This window comes from Lutra lutra, chromosome 8, assembly GCF_902655055.1.
Source record: "Lutra lutra chromosome 8, mLutLut1.2, whole genome shotgun sequence".
Classification (NCBI taxonomy): Eukaryota; Metazoa; Chordata; class Mammalia; order Carnivora; family Mustelidae; genus Lutra; species Lutra lutra.
This window is the reverse complement of record NC_062285.1, coordinates 138,878,115-138,898,365: the sequence shown is the minus strand read 5'-3', so window position 1 is coordinate 138,898,365 and position 20,251 is coordinate 138,878,115. Positions and strand designations below refer to the sequence as shown.

Genomic DNA, 20,251 nt, shown 5'->3' with positions numbered 1-20,251 from the left:
TTTGTGTCCCACGCCCGTGGAGACCCTGGGCCCGCTTCTCTTCCCAGCGGCTTGCCTCCCTCAGCCAGCCTAGACCTGGGTGCCTGGAAGGAGTGGGCTTCCCTAGGCACGTGCTCTCTGAATCAGCTCTTCCCTCATCTCCAGAAATCTTGACTGGACTAAGGGCCGCAATCAAAAGCCTCTAAAACCTTGAAGATGATGGGCCCCTCATGCCCCCGCAGCCTTGTCACCTCCTCTGGGAAGGGGCTTCACTGTTTCCAGCGGCCTCCACCCCAGGTCCCCAGAGGGTAGGGGTGTGTGTCCCACCCCCCAACCCGTGGCAGTGCCCCTGGGCCCCGCTGCAGAGGGGCCACAGGAGATGGGAGCATCCTGGGCTGATGGTCTAGGGATCATGAGACTGCTGGGTGACCATGTCACCCCTGCCCCCTTCCTAGGAGGGATGGGCCTCCAGTCCTTCCTTTTTGGGGTTGGATGATTTCCGGTATCACTGTTGCTAAACACCTGTTTGCAGCTTGTGGAAGTTGCCACGTGGATCAGCCAGGCTGGGTCTGACCGTGACCCTTTCCCCATCTGGGCCTTGGTCTCACCACCCTCCCACAGGCTGGACTGGAAGGCATCAGTGGGCAGAAGATCCCAGGCTGGTTGGGGTCAGAGGACCCCAGTGCCACTCTGGTCTGACCCCTTTCTTCTCTGGGCCTCAGTTTCCCCCTTGCAGGCTGGGCCGTCTTGAGCAGATCAGTCAAGGGCCAGCTCCACGTCGGCTTTGCAGGTCAGGAGGTTGCCCCTCGTGTTGGGTGCAGAAACTGGCAAGCTCCTCACGGCCCCGGGTGGGCATGAACGGACAAGGCGGTCGATCAGACTCCAGCCCAAGCTGGTTTATCCACCCTCATGCTCAGGCAGGTCTCCCACCCCAGGGCCTTTGTATGTGCTGCTCCCCCTAGCACTAAGGAGGACACTTGTCTATCCTTCATTCTCTCCACAGCCACCTCCACAGGCCTGGGCCTCTGGTCTAACCCACCCCACCCCCCATTTTCTCAGTCCTTTATTGCTCTCAGAACACAGCCCCCAGTTCTTAGCTTCTTTGTGGGCTTTTTAAATAGAATGTGAGATTTGAGGGACCATATCTCCACAACCCCAGAACCCTTGGCCAAGCTTAGCAAAGTAGGGGCTCCTCTGACATCCATGGGTGGGAAGAATGTTGCAAATCCTAGGACACTTGGGGAGAGGGTCCCCAGATTCCTGCCAAGAGAAGACATGGCATCAGCATCTCCATTCCCTCCACTCTGAAGAGCCCCAAGCTCCTTGAGAAGCCGCGGGCGGCCCCAGCCACACTGAGAAAGGGGTGGGCACATGGGCAGTTTGACCCGAGTGCGTGGGAGCAAGCTGCTCCCGGGTGGTTAGGGAGGACTTCCTGGAAGAGGTTCATCTGGGTTTGGCCTCCCCACATCCCCAGCTACGGATTCTCCAGTGGATCCCCAGGGCCTAGGGGTCAGTGCAGCCACACAGGAAAGCCCTGGGTCACTTCCAGGTCTATAAACTTGGTGGGTATCTGTCCAGGGGTGGAGTGTCCTTTGGGTGGAGCAGGATGTCAGGATGGAACATTCCCAGCAAGGACCTGGGAACTGGCAGGCTCTGGGCTTGCCCTGTGAGGCTTGGGGAGGGCCTGACATAGCCCCACGGGACCACTTACACAGGAAAGGAGGTGAAGTCAGGCTGTGAAGGGCCAGACTCTGGAGCACTGTGACATGGAAAGCCCGGTGGTGGCTGGGAGGGTCCCTTCAGTCACGGGGGTCAGAGGGGGCAGCTGGGAGAGTGCAGGACCTGGCCGGCCGGGCTGGAGGGTAGCAGAGTCACTGCTGCATCAGCTCTGGGGCTGAGTGGAGGGCAGGGAAGGTTCTCCGAATCCAGGACCTGAAGGGGACAGGGAGGAGGCTGCAGAAGGTGGGGACTCACCCCAGCCCAGGGTTGGCTTTTGAGATAGGGGGACTGTAGGGGCGGGGTGGGAGGTCAAGGAGCCAGAGCTCTCGTTCTGGAGAGAGGGCCTGACGGGGTCTAGGAACAGCACTAGGCCCAGGTCTAGCCCCTACTCCCCAGCACAGCTGTGTGAGTGGCCCCCCAGGCTGCACTGCTCCAGCAGGGAGTGCTGGATGAGCAGATGTGGCGAGGGGAGGCAGCCCAATTATAAGAGCCTGACAGCCCAAAGGAAATAATCCCTAATGGTACATCTCAGGCACGAGGCATGACGAGGCGGCGTAAACCTGATTGTGTCGGGCCAAACTCCATGACAGCAGGTGCAGGGAAGAGCCCGCAGGTGTGTGATCACGCACAGGTGGCGAGGCGCCCGCCCTGCCCCTTCTCTCCCCTCCCCCTTGATTCTCTCGCCGGGGGCAAGAGGCAACCCTTGCGACAAACCCCCAGAGAGGACCAGAGACCAGCTGGAAACCAACATTTTATTGAGCTCTCCTCACCCCTCAGAAATCTATTCCAGCAGATTTTCTCTTTGCCCCGGGGCATCACAGACATGGGGGTGTGGCCAGCACTCCCCCCACGGCCCGCCACAGGGCCCCCCCTCGAGAGGAAGGCTCCTTCCCGGGACAGGCCACCTCACGTGGGCTGGGGCCAGGAGAGCAGGCCCAGCCAGGCCTTGGCAAGGGCAGTTAACCAGCAACGACCCCAGAGGTATAATGAATTCATTTCTCTTACAAAAAGAAAAAGAAAAAAAACTAGTATGAAACCTCAGTAGTGTCCCAGCACTCCGTTTTAAATATAAAAAAGGCATCACCAGAAAACCGTTAAAAAGACAACAAACCCAACAAGGCCACCGCCAGGGTGGCGGCCAGGGGGGGCGAGGCCAGCCCCGCCCCCGAGCAGCAGCTGGCATCACTGGAGGACCTGAAGCCCCCAGCCTAGCAGCAGCACCACCAGCAGCAGCAGGGACAGCACCAGCCCGCGCCCGGGGTTGGGGGACACCTGTGGGATGAAGGTGGGGGAGAGGTGAGGCCCTCCAGCCCGGAACAGAGGTGGCTCCTTCCGCGGCTCCTTCTGTGCCCGCTCTGTGGACACAGGGATAAGCCCGCGAGGCTGAGGCCGGGGTGGGGAAGGACGAGTCAGGGAAGGTGGGGGACGCAGGAGCATCTCCAAACCGGACCGGTCGGGGACAAAAACCAGGAAGAGCAGCACAGGCAGGTGGGGAGATGGCTGAGGACGCGACAGAGGACAGAGGAGGAGAAGCCAGCCCACCCAGGCTGCTCATCGGCTGGGGACAGTGGGAGCATGAGCTTCGGGAGGGACCGTCCCCGGCGCTGGTGGGAGGGAAGAGGCGTGGTCAGGAAAGCGGCTCAGGAGGAGACCAGGAGGATGAGTGAGGAGCTGGTCCCAGGGGAGGGAACAGCAGGGAACAGGCGTGGAAGCAGCCAAACACACTGAAGAGTCCCAGCACCGAGTCCGTGAAGCACGGGTCTCAAAGCCCGAGCCCAGCAGAAGGGGGGAAGCGGGCAGGACGACAGGGAGGGGTAGGGTCTGTGGCATCCCACCACTCCAGAGCTGCGAGCAGCACCATGTACAGGAGGTAAGTCAATCTCAAGGTTTAGTTACCCTGTTCCTGAAGGTCAGGAAGCTCCAGATCCGTATGTGCTCCCTGAGGTTAGTGAGACCATCCACGAAACTTCGGAGAACACCTCTCAGGCCCATCTGGTTGTAGGTAAAAGCCAAGCTGTGACAAAGGGGAGGGGGAGCAGGGCCGTTACTGCGGGAACAGGGACAGGGCTGCAGCCTTTCCTTTAGGGGACCCCTGTGGGGAGAAGAGGGCTGTGTCCCCCCCACACACTGCCACTCTGTCCCCTTGCTCTGGTGGCTCCGCCAACGAGCGTCTCTCTCCACAGTCATCTGACTTCCTGTTTCCTTCCTCCGCCCACCAGTCCACGGGGGTTTGGTCTGGGGTTCTGAAGCCGGCCATGGGGAAAAGGCTCCACTGTTCACAGGCCCAAGAAGGCAGGTCCTACCCCCTGGAGGACCTTGCTCTGATGGAGGCCTGGGCACCCCAGAAGGCTGCCTCTCCGGGGACCAAGAGACCACACTGCTGTGGCCCCGGGGTGGGCTCGTACACCCCCAGCCTGAGTGGTCCTGTGAGCATCTGGAAGCCCACAGAGATGCCGGCCAACCATGAAAATACAGTGGGCTCGGGACAGAGGCCACCAAGCAGGACACACAGCTCCGCTGAGCTCGCCACCTTCCCGTCAGCGTTCTAAGTCAAGACCCTTTGGGAAAAGTTCGGTCTTGGCTTGATGAAGCAACAGAGAAAAGCACTTGGGTTCTGCTGTGCTGCCATGGTGCAGGGGCTGGGGACTCCCGGAGGAGGGATGCAGGGCTGCCCAGGAGAGGAGCGGTCTCCTCCCAGGGCCTGGGGGCCGCCCACCTGTGCACGGCCATCCCGGGCAGCTCGCCAATGCGGGGCAGCGTCCATCTCACTTCCATCTCGTCCCCGATGAAGGCCAGCCGCATGGCCACATCGTCGGGGTTGCTGCTGCGTGAGGACATGGAGAATTAGGGGTGTAGCTGTGCAGTGACACCCCACATACCTGGGCCTGCCTGGCAGATCGGGCCCTGGGTTTCTGGGAGGCAAGGTGTGGCACAGAGCGAGGTGGGAACCTTCACGCACCCCTCCTCTGGCTCCTACTTTGCTTCAGAAAAGACCAGCGAGGTCCCATCCCTGGGGGGACTCCACTCCTCTCATCTTGTGGGAGGGCAGAGACACATGCAGGGCCTGTGAACAGCAGATGTGCCTCCCTGTCACAGCCTTCCTCTCCCTCCAAGGAACACTGAGGGTTAGGGAGCCCTGGGAGAGGCCACCCACTTGGAGGCTTGCCAGGAAAGATGGCAAAGGTGGGCAATAGGGCTGGGCGTGCTGGGGCTCCCGAACCCCCCGGAACTGGGACTGGTTTCCCACAGGGTCTCAATTTTCCCTCCTCCTCATGGGGAGTGATTCTAGGACCTGTTCCCTGTGCACCCAATCGTGAAACCACCTGTTGTCATCACCCTTTTCAGAAGGGAGGGGCTAACCAGTTCCCTCCTCTCACTGACCGAATCCTGGATGGGAAGGAGGTCTACGCACTCACACCTGACATCCAGATCCTACACCCTCCAGACTGGCTTCAGTCCTGCTCTCAGGGCTTGGCCCACATTTCATCTGGGAATTTCCAAGTGGACAGGCGTCCCAGTGGCTCCCAGCTCAGCCCCAGCCACCTGTCCAGTCTCTCTGGAGTCCGTGCTCTCTAGTCCAGAGGTGCCGGAAGGTTGGATGGGAGGCTGGGGAGGTCTGGCTGGCAATCTCAGGTGGGGGATTGAGGTCCCACCTCTATCTCAGTACCCCGTGGGACCTCAGGAAGACACTGCCCCACGCTGAATGTCCCCTGTTAGTCATCTCCAAGTGGAGCAGGACAGGGCAAGAGGCAGATTTTCAGGTCCCTCCAGCTCTAAAATCCCAGCCAGCCCCAATCCCCAGGTCCAGGCCCTAATGCCTAAGAGACTCCTAAGACCTAAAGCAGAAGGGAAGCACCTGGAACCTGGGGCCAGCCCTGGGAAGATCCCCTCTTCACTGTCCCAGCAGCCTGGGCCCCAGACCCTGTGTGTAAAGGGGCTTCCTCAGGCTACTTCTGATTTTCTAAAATTAGAACCATCTCATCAAGAGGCCTTGATGAGACATCATGGTCAGTGAGGGCCAGGTGATACCCAGTCCTAAAGCCAGAGGTTTAAGCCATTTTGGTGGCAGTGCCCAAGGTCCATCCTGGGAATATGCTGGAACCCGAGGGCCTCTGTGGGCTGACAGCAGCGCCAAGGGGCCGTGCCCAGGGCACCGGCCTCCATGAGCACACCTGGGGAATTTCCACCCTGGGGCCCTGCTCTTCCAACTGTACCCCCAAGGTCACTGGCCAGAAATGGGAGTGGGTGGGGCCCATGGAGTGTTGCTGGGACCTACCTGTTAGGGGAGGGCCCTGGATCATAGTAGTCCACGAGATCAGTCATGCCAGGGACCTCCAGCACTTCCGGGCCATGCTCCTGCAGAAAGGTGCTCAGAAAGAGGTTCCTGGAGAGGGGTCCTGTGTGGGACATTTCTTCTCTGGGGGAGAAGAAAGACAGAAAGACAGTGACTGAACCCTCGTGCATCGAAGCCAACTGTGGCTCTCCTGCTCACTTTCCCAGCATGCCTTGCAGCTGGTGGTGTGCATGCAACCTGGCTCTGGGCAATGGGGTCTCTGAGGTCCGACGTAGGGGTTTTAGCCAGGGCAGCTCCTCTCCCCGCTTGCTGCCTTCCACACAGGAGAGAAGGCTGGAGCTGCGGCAGCCACTTTGTGACACCAAAGTGCTGAACATTAAGGATAACCAAGACACCAAGAAAGCAGAGAAGAGAGGGAGGGGGCCCGGCTCTCTGACGACCTTCTCGGACACTTATATTTTTGCAAGTCACAGCCACCCTCACTGTGTAGGAAAAGTAACACCCGACTCAGTGCGTTTCCAGTTCCTTGCGGCCAGGGGCTCTCCTATGACAACCGTGGATTCCCACATCAGAATTGTTCCCATCATCCCGAGATAGCAGGGTAGGAGAGTCCGTGACCGAGGTCACCGCAACTTAGCCCACACCATACCGAACAGACTTAGGGCTAGAATATAATGGCGAATATGGAAGCCACAGACCGGAGCTCAAATCCCAGCGGTCACTTAGCACCTGTGGGATGCTGAGGGACCTCTGCACGTCAACCCACTGTCTTATTGTCCCGGGCTCTTAAAAATTCTGCAATTCTTCACATTAGCCTGCTCTGAGTGGATAGGACCCTCTCATTATCTTGTTGGATCCCTAACCTTCAAGGCAGGTATTCATTAAGATGAGACCTGGAAAAGTTCACGATGAAGCCAAGAAGGGCCAGAGCCAAGTCCCCCTGCTCCCCAGGCCAGGGTGGACAGCGTTCACGTTTGGCAGGACATGCACAGGTACCCGCCGGGGACGCAGGGTGTAGGTGAGAGTGTGCACACAACGTGCTTTCCCCATGAAAGGGTGGTGACTGGAGACGCAGAGCCAGGGCACAAGCTCACGGGGGCGCAGAGGTAAGTGCGGACCCTCCAGGTATCTTGGGGCGAGATGAGACAGGACAGTCAACAGGGCATCCAAAACACGATCAAGAGAAATGGATACTCTGTGATGTCATCGAGGGCACAGACAGGTATTTGAGGGTCTGGGGTCTTTGAGAAAGGGTATAGAAGAGCAGCACTGTTCCGGAGAGAACATGTGCCCAGAATTTGTCTCAAGGGGGCTCTTTCCATTTCCTAAGGGAAAGCTGGTCAAGTCTCAGGTCTGTTCCAGATGAAAGCCCACCTTGAAAGACAAGCTCTAGCGGGAGTGAGGGCTGGAGAAATCAGACATGTAAACACAGCCACGACAGCCACGAAAAGCCTGTGGCCTGACATACGCCACCCGGACCCGTGAGGGCCGCACCTTCCCCTGCAGGGTCCTGGCGGTGGCGGGGGGGTCTGACCACCTGCTGAGGGCAGCACCTGCGGGCAGGGCTGAAAAGCGTGCAGGCCTGAGACCCGGCAACGACGCCCACTCCAAAACCAACAGACCAGCATGAACCAGAACCCCACGGGGAGGAGCAGGTGGCATTTCTAAAAACCCTCAAATGCCACTAGCAACTTTACTGCAGCACAGGTACTGCTGGGAGCGCGTAACCCTTCTACCTCCGTTCCAGATGGCTAGGCAGTAGTTAAAAGCTATGACCCCAGCCCTAGGGACCCACCTCCAGCCACCCCCTAGGCGCTGACCCCCTAACCCAGCCGTCAGACTTCAGTTTTGCTTGTTTAAAAACAGAAAAAGGAGGGCTCCCGGGTGGCTCAGTTGTTAAGTGTTTGCCTTCGGCTCAGGTCATGATCTCAGGGTCCTGGGATCCAGCCCCACATCGGGCTCCCTGCTCAGTGGGGAGCCCGCTTCTCCCTCTCCCACTCCCCCTGCTTGTGTTCCCTCTCTCGTTGTGTCTCTCACTGTCAAATAAATAAAATCTTGAAACATAATAATAAGGGGCGCCTGGGTGGCTCAGTTGTTAAGCGTCTGCCTTAGGCTTGGGTCATGATCGCAGCATTCTGGGATCCAGCCCCACATCGGGCTCCCTGCTGAGCGGGAGGCCTGCTTCTCCCTCTCCCTCCGCTGCTCCCCTGCATGTGTTCCCTCTCTGGCTGTCTCTGTCAAATAAGAAAATAAAAATTGAAAAAATAGTAGTAATAAAATAATAAAAATAGAAAAGGGAGCCTCCACACAGGAGAACAGTGCGGGGTCAGGGCAGCGGCACCAGCACAAACAGCCACAAGCTGACTTCAGTCAGCAAGTTGGAGGAAGCCGCTCTAAGAACAAAAGACAGAGAACATTCAAGCCACCAGAGAACATGTGATCAGTTTGATGAGGCAGAAGAGGATTTCTAGCAGACATGCAATGAGCCTTTATGCAGAAAACACAGAATCACCTTTTGTACTTTTTTAATAAGATTTTATCAATTTATTTGAGAGAGAGAGAGAGCAGGTGCATGTGCACTAGCGGGGGGGAGGGGAAGAGGGAGAAGCAGGCTCCCCGCTGAGCAGGGAGCCTCTGTGGGACTAGATCCCAGGACCTGAGCCAAAAGCAGGCGCTTAACAGACTAAGCCACCCAGGAGTCCTAAGAATCACTTTTTGGAACCACCAAGCGTTTCAAGGTTGCCAGATACCAGATGGACATATAAAATTCAATAACCACAAGGCAACCAGAAAATACGGTAGCAGACAGACTACACACGTACAGGTACAGAGGCTTGTAGTCAGGAATGAAATCTGATTTTTTTTTTTTAAATGCTCTGGGGCGCCTGGGTGGCTCAGTGGGTTAAAGCCTCTGCCTTCGGCTCGGGTCATGATTCCAGGGTCCTGGATGGAGCCTTGCATCGGGCTCTCTGCTCATTGGGGAGTGTACTTCCCCCTCTCTCTGCCTGCCTCTCTGCCTGTTTGTGATCTCTGTCTATCAAATAAATAAAATCTTTAAAAAAAAATGCTTTAAAACTTACGGAGAAAAACATAAAACTCTATTGAAGGATTTAAAGGGTATAACGGAGCCAGACAGAAACTGTTGACACTGCACAGGGAATGCACGCTGGGGGTCTGGGTGCCCTTGAGCTCCAAGGGTAGCATTTAAGGACTGGGGACAGAGCTCCCACCTCTGTTGCCCCCAGGCCCTAGGGGGCTTGATAATATGCAAATGGCAATTTCCCAGGAAAAGCAGTCCCAGCCCTCCTTTGCATGCGCCCCCTGGCCCCCGTGGCCCTCCACACCAGCCCCAGGCTCTGGGCCTGGACGTGGCCTCTGAGCCGCCTCTTGACCTATGGTCCAAACATCTCTCGGCCTCCAGCAGAGACAGTCCCAGAATCCCTGGACACCAAGTGGGAATGGGGCCTGAGATCTGTGTCTGACAAGCCCCAGGGCTGGGTGAGCGGTGGGGTGGTGCCTCCCCCATACACAGCTGGGGGGATCCTGCATGGGTTAACCTTCTAACCCAACCACTCACTTGAGCTGCAGTGGGAATCTTGGGCGAGGCCTCCAGTTTCATCCGTTAAATGGGAAGAATAATCCCAAAGTAACGGGGTTCATTTTTCTGGTAAGAACCAGCATCAACCACGTTCTGACCCTGGCTGAGTTTTTTGCACCCACCTCATTGGGCCCTAATCCAAGCCCTGGGTAAGGTTCTCACAAAAGACTGACCAGCCCGGCCTGGGCTGGCCTTGGGGCTCAAGGTCTGAGTGGGAGAAATCAGAGTGTGGCCACAGAGCTGGCAGCAAGGTCCCTGCAGCCGGCCCACCACGCCATGGCGGGCCAGCGCCGGTCCCTTCCTGTCCAGCTCTACTGCGGCTACCCGGTGTCCAGTCCCCGCTGGACCCCTCCAATCTGATCTGGTCATTGCTCCACTCGGGGGTCGTGTCATGCTGCTATCAGGGCCCTTTTCCCCTGGCCACCTCCCCAGCCCCAACCCTGCCCAACCCCATCTCAGCCCCCGCTCCCACTGCACTCCAGGTGCGTGCTTCTGTGAGCCGAGCGCGGATAGGTCAGGCCCCCACCCCTGCTGCTGGCCGGCCATCCTGTCCCCTTTGTCCATACCCTCCTATTGGTCGCCAAGGAACTCAGCCCTGACCCTGCCTTCCTAGCTCACCTGGGCCAGGCTGGGGGGCTCCCCCTCCCATCTCTAACCGACCCCACGGTGGGGTGCTCTTTCTCCCTCTGTGGTAGCTTAGAGCACGGACACTCTCTGTGCCCCCCGCTTCTTCCCTTCCACGTGAGGATACTAGGAATGCACGTTCCCGGGAGCTGTGAGGACAACGTGATGGAAACTGTCTTAGCGCCCCCAACCCCGGAAGGCAACAAACCAGGAGCTGCCAGTGTTACTCGGCTCCGGCCCCCAGCCCACAACACACAGCACGTTTGTCAAATGGCCCAACATGGCCCAGCACCGAGGAAGCTGCCGGCCCGGGAGCCCGCACAGCTTTGAAGCATCTAAGCATCTTTTTTTTCCCCCCAGCAGATTTGCAAAGAAGCAGTTTCAGACCATTCTTGGGTGAAAGAAGGCGCACCTAGCCGGCTGCAGCCCACGCGTGCACCCGCCGACACACTCTGTGGAGAGAGCCCACGGGGGCGCCTGGGTGGCTCCGTCGGTTAAGGGTCTGCCGCGGGCCTGGGATCAAGCAAGCCTCAGTCAGGCTCCCTGACTCTCAAATAAGTAAAATCTTAAAAAAAAAAAAAAAAAAAAAAAAAAAGCCGTCAGGAACACGCTCTTACCCACAGAGCTCAGGATGCCCACCCCACCTCTGGGCAGAAGAAAGTCGCCTGCACAGCCACAGGGACACTGTGGGGCTGGGAGATGGAGAGAGAGGCCAGGCTCCCAACATTCTGTGTGCACTTTCCCATGACGTATGACCTCCCCTACATGTAACAGCGTGGGGACAGGTGCATACTGTCTCCCCCAGCCCAGCCTGTGTGTCCCTGCATGCTGGAGGCCAAGCAGGAACAGCTGGTGACACCTGGGGGCTCCAGCAACAGCACCTGGTCCCTAAAGTCCTGGGTGCCAGGCCAGCGGCTGCTAGGTGGACCCAGCTGAGACCTAGCCACCAGATTTTTCCACGGAAGCTTCCCACCCACACCTGCCCCCCCTACCAGCCCACCGCTGTGAGGGACGGGGGTGATGCACTGGTTTAGGGAGCACCCGGGTGTCACAGCGTAGGTGTGCTTGAGCAGCAAAGCCCAGACCTCAGCAAGACAGACCCAGGCTCCAGTCCCAGCTCTGAGGTGCCACGGCCACCAGTCACCAGATTCTGAGCCTAACTCAGAGAGGGGTGGAAATAGTGCAGCCTCCCATTGCTAAGAGGATTAAGAGATATGGATGCTGCCCACTTCCTACCACCCAGCAGGGGCTCCAAGGCTGGCTAAGGCATCAACAAACGCAGAGTGGGAGACAGGAGCCACTGAAGTCCCAAGTGCACCTACCCCTGACTTCTAGGGTGCATCCTGCATGTTCTGGTGCAGGTACCCGGTGGCCCATGAAAACCGTGAGCAGGGGTCTGTAGGCGTTCCCGTGCGGGGACCTGGAAGTCAAGTGGCTCCGCGCACAGGTCTGCAATCCTGCGGCCATATGTGCATATAAAGGATGTAACAAACACCTCCATCTGCAGAGGTCATCTCCTGAAGAGGCGGGAGGTTAGGAGAGAAGGGGTCTCTCTGGGACACACTTGGGAAGGGGCCTGAATTTGTAACTCTGTGCTCTTGGGTTCTTGAACTTTTACTACCGTGCACGTGCTGGGTTTGTGGATTCCAAAAATACAGCAAGGGGCACCTGGGTGACCCAGCTGGTGGGGCATCCGCCTTCGGTTCAGGTCGTGATCCCAGGGGCCTAGGATGGAGCCCCGCATCAGGCTCCCTACTCGGCGGAAGCCTGCCTCTCTCTCTCCCACTCCCCCTGCTTGTGTTCCCTCTCCTGCTGTGTCTGTGTGTCAAATAAATAAATCTTAAAGAAAGCTGAAGTTGCAATAAAGAAGTTTCTTTAAAAAAAAAAATTTACTTTAGAGAGAGATGTATGACCAGGGAGAGGGACAGAGGGAGAGGTAGAGAATATTAAGCCAAATCCATGCTGAGCAGGGAGTCCGATGGTGGGGGCTCAATCCCAGGACCCTGAGATCATGACCTGAGCTGAAACCATAAGGCAGATGCTTAACCAACTGAGCCACCCAGGCACCCCTGGAAAAGGTCTGTCTTAAAGGTCTATTTCAGGAATCAAGCCACCCCCCCACCCCAGCCTGTCCCCACCTGGTGGGGAAGTCCCACCTCCGCCTCCACCATCAGGAACCCCAGAGGCCTGAAAGTGCTCCTCCCAGGTGGGCAGGGCTCTCTTCCCCGGTGATGGAGAAGCAACTGGGGAAAAGACGACGGGGAGTGACAACGAGGGAGAGAGAAGAAAGGTGTTTCAGGTAAGAAGTTGGAAACTCACCTGTGCTGGGGTGGGGGGGCTGCTCAGTGATTCCGGAGGTGTCATCTTGGAATGGGCCCATAGTGCCACAGCCCCTCAATCCTGCCTCCTCACCAGCACTGTGCCCCCCCACCAGAACCCCAGCGCAGCTGCTGGCCTGAGTCACTCGGAACCCAGGTGCTGCAGGCAGAGCCATCCACAGGATGGGTGGGCCCGCCCCTATGGCCTTGGGCAAGGACTGTCCTCTCCCGCCTGCAGGTGACTGCTCCTGGTGACCCCGTGTCCTTATTTGCATCACTCAGCCTAGCCTCCCCCAGAAGTTGCCCCACTTCACAGATGGGGACCCAGGAGGGGGGAGAACGGAAATTCAGAGCCTCCTGGCCCTGCAATCACGCTCCCCACCCCAGGGCTCCAAAAATACACCGCCCAGCAGTGCAGGCTGACAGCAGAATGAAAAGGAAGCCCCCACACCTCCCCCAGCAAAAAACAGGCGCCTAGGTGGCTCAGTTGGTTAAGTGTCTGCCTTTGGCTCAGGTTGTGACCCCAGGGTTCTGGGGTCCTAGGATCAACCCCGATGTCGAGCTCCCCACTTGGCAGGGAGACTGCGTCTCTCTCTCCCTCTGTGTGTGCTCTCTCAAATAAAATTAAAAAACAAATTGAAAAAAAAAAGGTGGGGGGGAGGCCACCTTGACAATCCCAAAAAAAGTCTTGCTTTGAGACCTGAAATGCCAAATAGTTTCCACTGAATCCAATAGTGGTGGACCAAACATACTGGGGCCCTGTACGTCGGGCTTGGCCAGAGCCAGACAGTTTGTCACGTCTCCTGTCAGCATCCTGCCTTCTGAGCGCGGCAGCGGAGAGGGTGGCCCAGAGGTGAAAGTGAAGCCCCCTTTCCCACACCCATGAAGCCTGGCCTTCCGTTCCAGGGAGGCGCCATCTGGGTCGTGCACCCAGTTCAGGTCCAAGTTTGGCAGGAGATGCTAAGGCCGGATTCAGCAGCAGGTCCCCAGGGCCCCACGCCGGGCCTGGCTCAGTGCACTCAGGTTCGTTAGTGGAAATGAGGCAAACCAGCACCCCCTCGTCCTCCCCGAATGCACACTTGGGGCAGGTTGGCCACAGGCAGGTCTACAACAACAGGCTGAAGTCCTGGTTGGCTGCTGAGTGACAGGACCGAGATGAGGAACCACTGGGATGACATTTATGCAAATGTCCAGGGCTCACCGCTTCTGATCGTTACTTACAGAGGGGGACCCCCCGCGTCCTAGTCCAGCGTGGCCATTCGGCTCTGGACAAGTTCCCTGGCCCCTCTAAACCCCCTCATTCCTTGTCTGCAAAACAAACATTGGGGAGATTTTCTTTTTAGGTCCCTTCCTGCTCACATATCTATCAAGATCCCCACAACCGGAGAAAGCAGAACAGATGAAGAATTCTCGGTGACAGGGGATTCTGAAAGTGGCTTTACACCAGTTTCCCGTGGCCTGGAGGTTTGTGTCCACTCCCAAATTCTTAAAGCCCAGGGTGATGGTATCAGGAGGTGGGGCCTTTGAGAGGGATTAGACCTTTGTAGGCTCTCCTAAAGGGATTAGTGATCTTCCGAGTGAGAGGCCCAGGAGAGCTCCCTTCAGGTCCCCAGTCCCCCCCACTCAAGGATCCAAAAGTCAGCAGCACCTTGACCTTGGATTTCCAGCATCCAGAACTGTGAGACAGGACTCTGTGGTTTACAAGCCTCCCGGTCTGTGGCGTTGTAATGCACAGCTCCAACGACGTCAACAGAAAACACGGATGGAGGGAATGTGAGGAAAACCCAGGGGTTACCAGCTGACACCCGAGAGGGGACCCAAGTGGGCCTGTCTGCTTTTCCATCACCAGCAGAAAGGACAGAGGCCAAGATACTACTTGGGCCTGCAGTTTATAAGTTTGAGAAGCATGTGTTTAGAAGAAGTTTCGCAGGCATCTGGCTGGCTCAGTCGGTAGAGCATGTAACTCCTGATCCTGGGGTTGTGAGTTTGAGCCCCAAGTTGGGTATAGAGATTACTTAAAAAATAATAATAATAATTAAAAAAATAAATTAAAAAAAATAATAAAGTTCTTAAGCATTTAAAGTAAAATTTTGTGCCCTGCTAGGCCCAAGCTCTGAGGAGCCAAGAGAGACAGATGCAGCCCTCGGGGTCCTTTATTCCAGAGTTTTGAGTCTCCCCCCCTCCTCTTTCTTAAAGATTTTGTTTGACAGAGAGAGTGAGCACAAGCAGGGGGTGCGGGAGAAGGAGAAGCAGACTCCCCACTGAGCAGGGAGCCTGACCGGGGGCTCCATCCCATGACCCCAGCGTCACGACCTGAGCTGAAGGCAGACACTTCACCGACTGAGCCCCCCAGGCGCCCCTGTGCAGAGCAGTTTCAATGACTCACTGAATCCTGACACCCCCTCCAGTCAGCAGCTGTGGGGGCTCCCACTTCCTCCCTGGGACAAAGTCCTTAGTCCCCCACTGGACTTGTCCTGGCCCTTTCGAACCCTCAACTTGACTTTACTGGCGCTCCCCCTGCTTCCCCCAGGCTGGTACACGGGGCTGGCACAGGCCTGGCCCAAAACCCACCCCCTCCCCGCCCAGAATTCATTGTTCCTCATCTGCGCCGTCCCAGCACCTTCGGTAAACAAACCTGGATTGGGCACTAGGCCCATTTTAGTCTCATTAAATGTTTACCTTGTCTGTCTGCCCCAGCTCAGAGCAGGGACCTAGTGCATGGGGAGAGTCTGGGGCGGGAGGGGCAGACAGTATAGTGGAAAACAGAACAAGGGAGCTACAGGGACAGCCAAGTCCTGGCTCAGAGACCCTGACCTCGCCACACCCTGGCCAGCAGAAGTGTTGCTGTGAAGAGAAGGCAGAGGCTGAGGCGGGAATACGGTACACAGCAGGCGCTAACTAGGTCCACAGCAGGCGCTCACTAACGGGCCACTAGGACTATGAGGCGGGAGCTCAGGAGACGGGCATACTATGCTGACCACCTCAGTGAGAGCCGGGATTTTCCTGATGTGTCATCGTCTGCACACAGGAAAATGGGCAGCTTCATTCCTCACCTTGATCTAGCTTCTTCTAAGCTCCAAGCCACAGACACACAAATGCCAACACGGGGAGGGGGGGGGCGCGGGCCAGGGACAAGAGTGCTCAGTTCTCAATGTCTGTATCCCAGTGATGCTCCCCCAGCCCTAGCCCCAGGGGGGCTGCTCCCCGCTCCGGAGGGCACTTCCTCTCAGTCTGGGTGATGGGCTATCTTCTCCCTCCTCCAGAAAAACAGGTTTACCGTGCAGGGCCCAGCAAGGCCCTGCGGGTGTTTTGTATTGTCACACCCTAATATTGACACTAGGGAAATCAGCTGTCCTCCCTGGGCCCGCCTCAGCGCACGCCCGCTGACCACCAGCCCTGGCCTCCCCGCCGGGAGGTGCCAAAGAGGAACTGGGGGCCGTGACCTTATTTGCTTACGCTCTGTCTTTCGCCCAGAGCCTGGCCCCGGCAGGACAAAGAGACGAGGGAGCGGCTCCACGTGTCCACTCCGGACCCACGGCAGGCTTCCCGGTGGCTGCCGACAACAAAACCCGACCGAGCCTGGGACTTCCTTGAAACCTCTTGGAATTGTTCTGAGCAGAGAGAAAAAAAACAGCCGGACTCTCGTGGGATCCACTGTGTTAGAGGCAGGGGAAGCAAGAAGCCATTAATTGTCTACAAACTTCATAGGTTCACTAAAAACAGGATGCTTTCCAGGGAGAGGGGAAAAACCTCCCAGGTCAACTTCAAGACTCAACCAGCAAACAGAGCCGGGCCCCAAGCACCCCCTTCTGCATATCAGCCAAGCAGAAGAGAACAAATGGGCTCGTGTTGCTCTCTGGTTTCTCTTCAGCTCAGCGACTCCAGCTTTCATACCTACCAACCCCCAATAAAACTTTAGACACTTAACCTGCACACGGCCCTCCATCCAGCCTCTTCCCAGTGTGCCCACGCCGTGCCATGGTGGGGATACTCCACTGAGTGGGACACTTGGTCCTCCTGTTCTCATGGAGCTGCAAGCTAGAGTCACGCTAAGGGACCACAAGTGGGTAATTTCAATCTGTCTCTAGCGTCCGGAAATGGTCCAGTAAGGTCCTTGCACAGAGGAACCAGTAGGAAGAGAGGAAAGGCTGCACCTTTAGATGAGGTAATCAGGGAAGACTTCTCAGAGGAGGCAAGCAAGTAAATGGAGACAGGGAAAAAGGAGGACACCCAGGGGGACGCTGCTAAGTGTATCACTCCATCCCACAAAGGGCCTCACAGGACCCCTGGTGCTTGGAGAAATATCCTTGCTGACAGCGTTCCCACTAAATAAATAAATAAATAAATAAATAAATAAATCCATCCATCCCCTGGCAGCCATCTTAGAAGGTTGATTAAATAGGTCCCCCCACCTCCCGGGAGGGCTCTGAGGCACAGACTGAAATCCAGTCTCACCAGATGCTCTAGACACTTTAAACCAAAAACAAGCACAGATAAACATAAACAACGTTAACACCGGTAAAGCTGAAGGAACCACAGCTAAAGCCATCATTGACAGCCCTGTGACCTTGAGCTTAAAAGCGTTGGAAATCCCCAAATCCTGGAGCGGGAAGGGAAGGGTGGAGGACAGCAGGAGCTGTGGAGGAGAGCGGCACCAGCAGCCAGGTGCGAAGGCCCCAGCCAGCTGCAGCCTCAGACCGCTTAGGGAACAAAGTGTGAAGCCATACCCATAACCACCTAAAATGTGCCACTCTGAGAATTTACCCCAAAGGCATGCCCAAGGTAATCAGAAATAAGGTTAAAGTGTTCGCTCTAAGGGAAGCCACGATCAGGCACCAACACTTGGGTGGGAAACCTCACGGACCCATTCTGCAGAAGGGACAAACTGAGGCTCAGAGGTGGGGTAGCCCATCTAAGACCACACAGCTGGGAGGTGGCTGCGTGGAGAGTTTTGTTGGGGCTCCCAGAAAAACGGCTCTGCCTGCCTTTATGCTGCCTCCTGGAACGAAGTCTCAGTTTCTCCACCTGTGAAATGAGGCCTCCGGCTTCGGAGCAGCACAGAGCTCAACGGCCCGCCCTCCTCCTCCCGCGGGAAGGACAACGCCAATAACGCTCCCTTCCTGGGGAGCCCGAGCGAAGCTTCAGGGAGAACAGCCGACCGAGGGCCGGGCCAGCGCGGGTGCTCGGGGGAAAATGTTACAGCGGCAGCGGCAACAACAGCGTCCCGCCCCCCGGAGTGGCTCAGGCCGGCGAAAATTACAGTAACGATTAACGGTTTACAAAGCGGTTTCGCGCCCAGGAGGCCCGGGCTCCGAGCGAGAGCGTGCGGAGCCCGGAGCTCCCCCGAGTCGCTTCGGCCGCGCGGGGCTGGCGGCGGGACCCCGCCGGTCACCGCATGGAACGCCCGCGGTCACTGCAGCGCCGAGCGCGCGCGGGCTGCTCGGGTTTGCAAAGCGAGGCCGGACGTGCCCGCGGGGCGCACCTGTGCACGGCAAGGGCAGGTGCGGGGCGGCGGCCGCGCCCCGCTCGGCGCGCAGTTCCTGTTCCGGACAAAGGCGCTCTCCGGCCCTCCGCATGTGCGCGGCGACTCGGGGCGCCCCGGGTCCCCGCGGGGACCAGCGCCCGACGCCATCTTCCCGGCCTCGGGGGACACCCGGCTGTGCGGCCGCGGCCCGTGGCTGGCGCTCCCGCGCTCCGACCCTGCCCGCACGGCCTCCCCGCTGCCGCCCCCCCCCCCCCGAGGGCGTGGGAGTGGGACCCCGGGAGTCCGCGCCGAGGGGCGGTGCGGAGCGACGGGGCATTGCACGGTCGCGCAGACTGAGGCCCGCGGGGAACGCGGCTGCTGCCATCGCCGGCGGGGGCCTGCAGACCTCGCCCGGGAGACGGGCGTTTCGGAGCCGGGGTCCCGAAAGGTCTCCCGAAAGGGACACACCCAATAGCTGCCCGGGACGGAAAATCCTGGGCACCGGTCCCCAAGCTCCCAGCCGCTCTGCACTCAGGGCAGCACCCTGAGCGCCCACCTGTCAGACGCGGGCCGGGCGCAGGGGCGCAGGGCAGCGGGGTGAGGGCCGTGGCAGGGGCTCGGACTCACCTCGCGTCGGAGGCGGCGGCGGGCGCGGGGTCCGGGGGGCTCGGGCCGGGAGGCGTATTGTCTGCCGCTGAGGCCGGCGCGCGAGCTTATAAACCGCCGGTCCCGGGCCCGCCCCCCCCCCCGGCCCGCCCCGCCCCCCGGGGCCGCCACTGCTGTTCCCGTTCCCGCCCCGCGGCTCGGGATCCGGGCCCGGCTCTTCGGTGGCAAGTGCAGTGCCAGCCGTCTGCGCCCCGCGGTGCACTCGGCCCGCGCCTAGTGGACACACCCGTTGGCCGATTCCGGGTGTATGATCCAGGGTCATACACGGATTGTCCCCTTCGCCCTCCAAGGGGCGCTGAGGGCTCGGTGCTTTTTTCCAAGCCCCTTTTACCGATAAGAAAACTGAGCGTGGGAGAGGACCGAACGACAGCGGGAATTCCCCCCTCGAAGAGTGATGCTTTCTGCGCTAGCCGTTTGGGGAGTTAGGTTTTGTTCTGTTTCTCTCGATTTTCTTTATTGTGGTAAAATACGCACAATTTACCGTATTAAGCGTTTTTAAGTGTACTGTTCAATGGCATTGAATACACAGCGTGCAGTGCTCACCACCACCCATCTCTACAATTCTATCTTGTAAAACAGACTCTATACCCATTAAAAACTCTCCATTGGGGCTCCTGGGTGGCTCAGTTCGTTAAGCGTCTGCCTTCGGCTGGGATCCTCATTCCAGGGTCCTGGGATCCAGCCCCACCTTGGGCTCCCGGCTGAGCGGGAAGCCGGGACTGCTTCTCCCTCTCTCTCCGCCTGCTGCTTGCCCTGCTTCTGCTCTCTCTGTCAAAGACATAAATAAAATCTTTAAAAAAAAAAAATCCAAGAAACAAAACAACAACTCATTCCTGGGGTTCCCTGCTGGCTCAGTCGTCAGAGCGGGTGACTCCTAAAACTCCCACCACAGTTCTGAGTTCCACTCTGGGAGTAAAGATTATTTAAAAAACAAAACAAAACAAAAAACCTCCCCATTTCCTTCTGCCCACCCCCCCCCCCCCCGCCCCGGCCCTGACCCCCACCTGGAATTAGGATTTGTTTGTTTAAGATTTTATTTATTTGACAGAGAGAGAGCACGGTCAGGGGGAGCTGCAGAGACAGAGGGAGAAGCTGACTCCCCGCTAAGCAGAGGTACCCTTGTGGGGCTCGATCCCAGGACCCTGGGATCACGACCTGAGCCGAAGGGAGACGCTCACCCATGGAGCCTCCAGGGCACCCCTGGAATCAAGTATTTTTGAGCCTATTTCACAGATGTGAACACTGAGTGATGCTTTGGTAGAAACAGCATAAGCAGCATCCCACACCCTCCCCACCCCACCCTACCAACTGTACCACCCACCGCACCCCCATTCCCTGGCCTTCCACACCAGCACCAGCACTGCCTTGAAGTTCCTGGGCCTGGAGAAATGGGGGGGAGGGTGCAGAGCCCCCAGGGGGTAAGGAGAATCCGAAAGTTCTAGTAGCTGGGACCCGGCCTGGGGCGGGTTAGGGAGAGGGAGGAACAATCCGTAGGTGGAGGCAGGAGCCTGGCGGAGGCGGAGGAAGGCAGAGGCCAGGCTGGGATTACAAAGTAACCACCCTCCCAAGAACACACAACAACAAGGCTT

The 20,251-nt window shown here is 58.0% G+C and overlaps 1 protein-coding gene across 3 annotated transcripts; it reads right to left on the bottom strand.

The window, feature by feature from the left end:
* Window positions 1-2,436: 2,436 nt before the first annotated feature.
* BIK (BCL2 interacting killer) lies at window positions 2,437-18,682 on the bottom strand. 3 transcript variants are annotated; one of them, XM_047740567.1, is made up of 5 exons: window positions 18,624-18,682; window positions 5,975-6,115; window positions 4,415-4,522; window positions 3,595-3,712; window positions 2,437-3,278 (listed from the first exon to the last, which is right to left on the bottom strand). In XM_047740567.1, the coding sequence occupies exons 2-5, from the start codon at window positions 6,106-6,108 to the stop codon at window positions 3,108-3,110; spliced, it is 531 nt and encodes a 176-aa protein (XP_047596523.1). In that variant the 5' UTR covers window positions 6,109-6,115; window positions 18,624-18,682; the 3' UTR covers window positions 2,437-3,107. The 3 variants fall into 3 exon arrangements, with proteins under 3 accessions (XP_047596523.1, XP_047596524.1, XP_047596525.1); XM_047740568.1 differs by having other exon boundaries at window positions 2,437-2,970; XM_047740569.1 differs by having other exon boundaries at window positions 2,437-2,970; window positions 4,415-4,519.
* Between the last annotated feature and the right edge of the window lie 1,569 nt (window positions 18,683-20,251).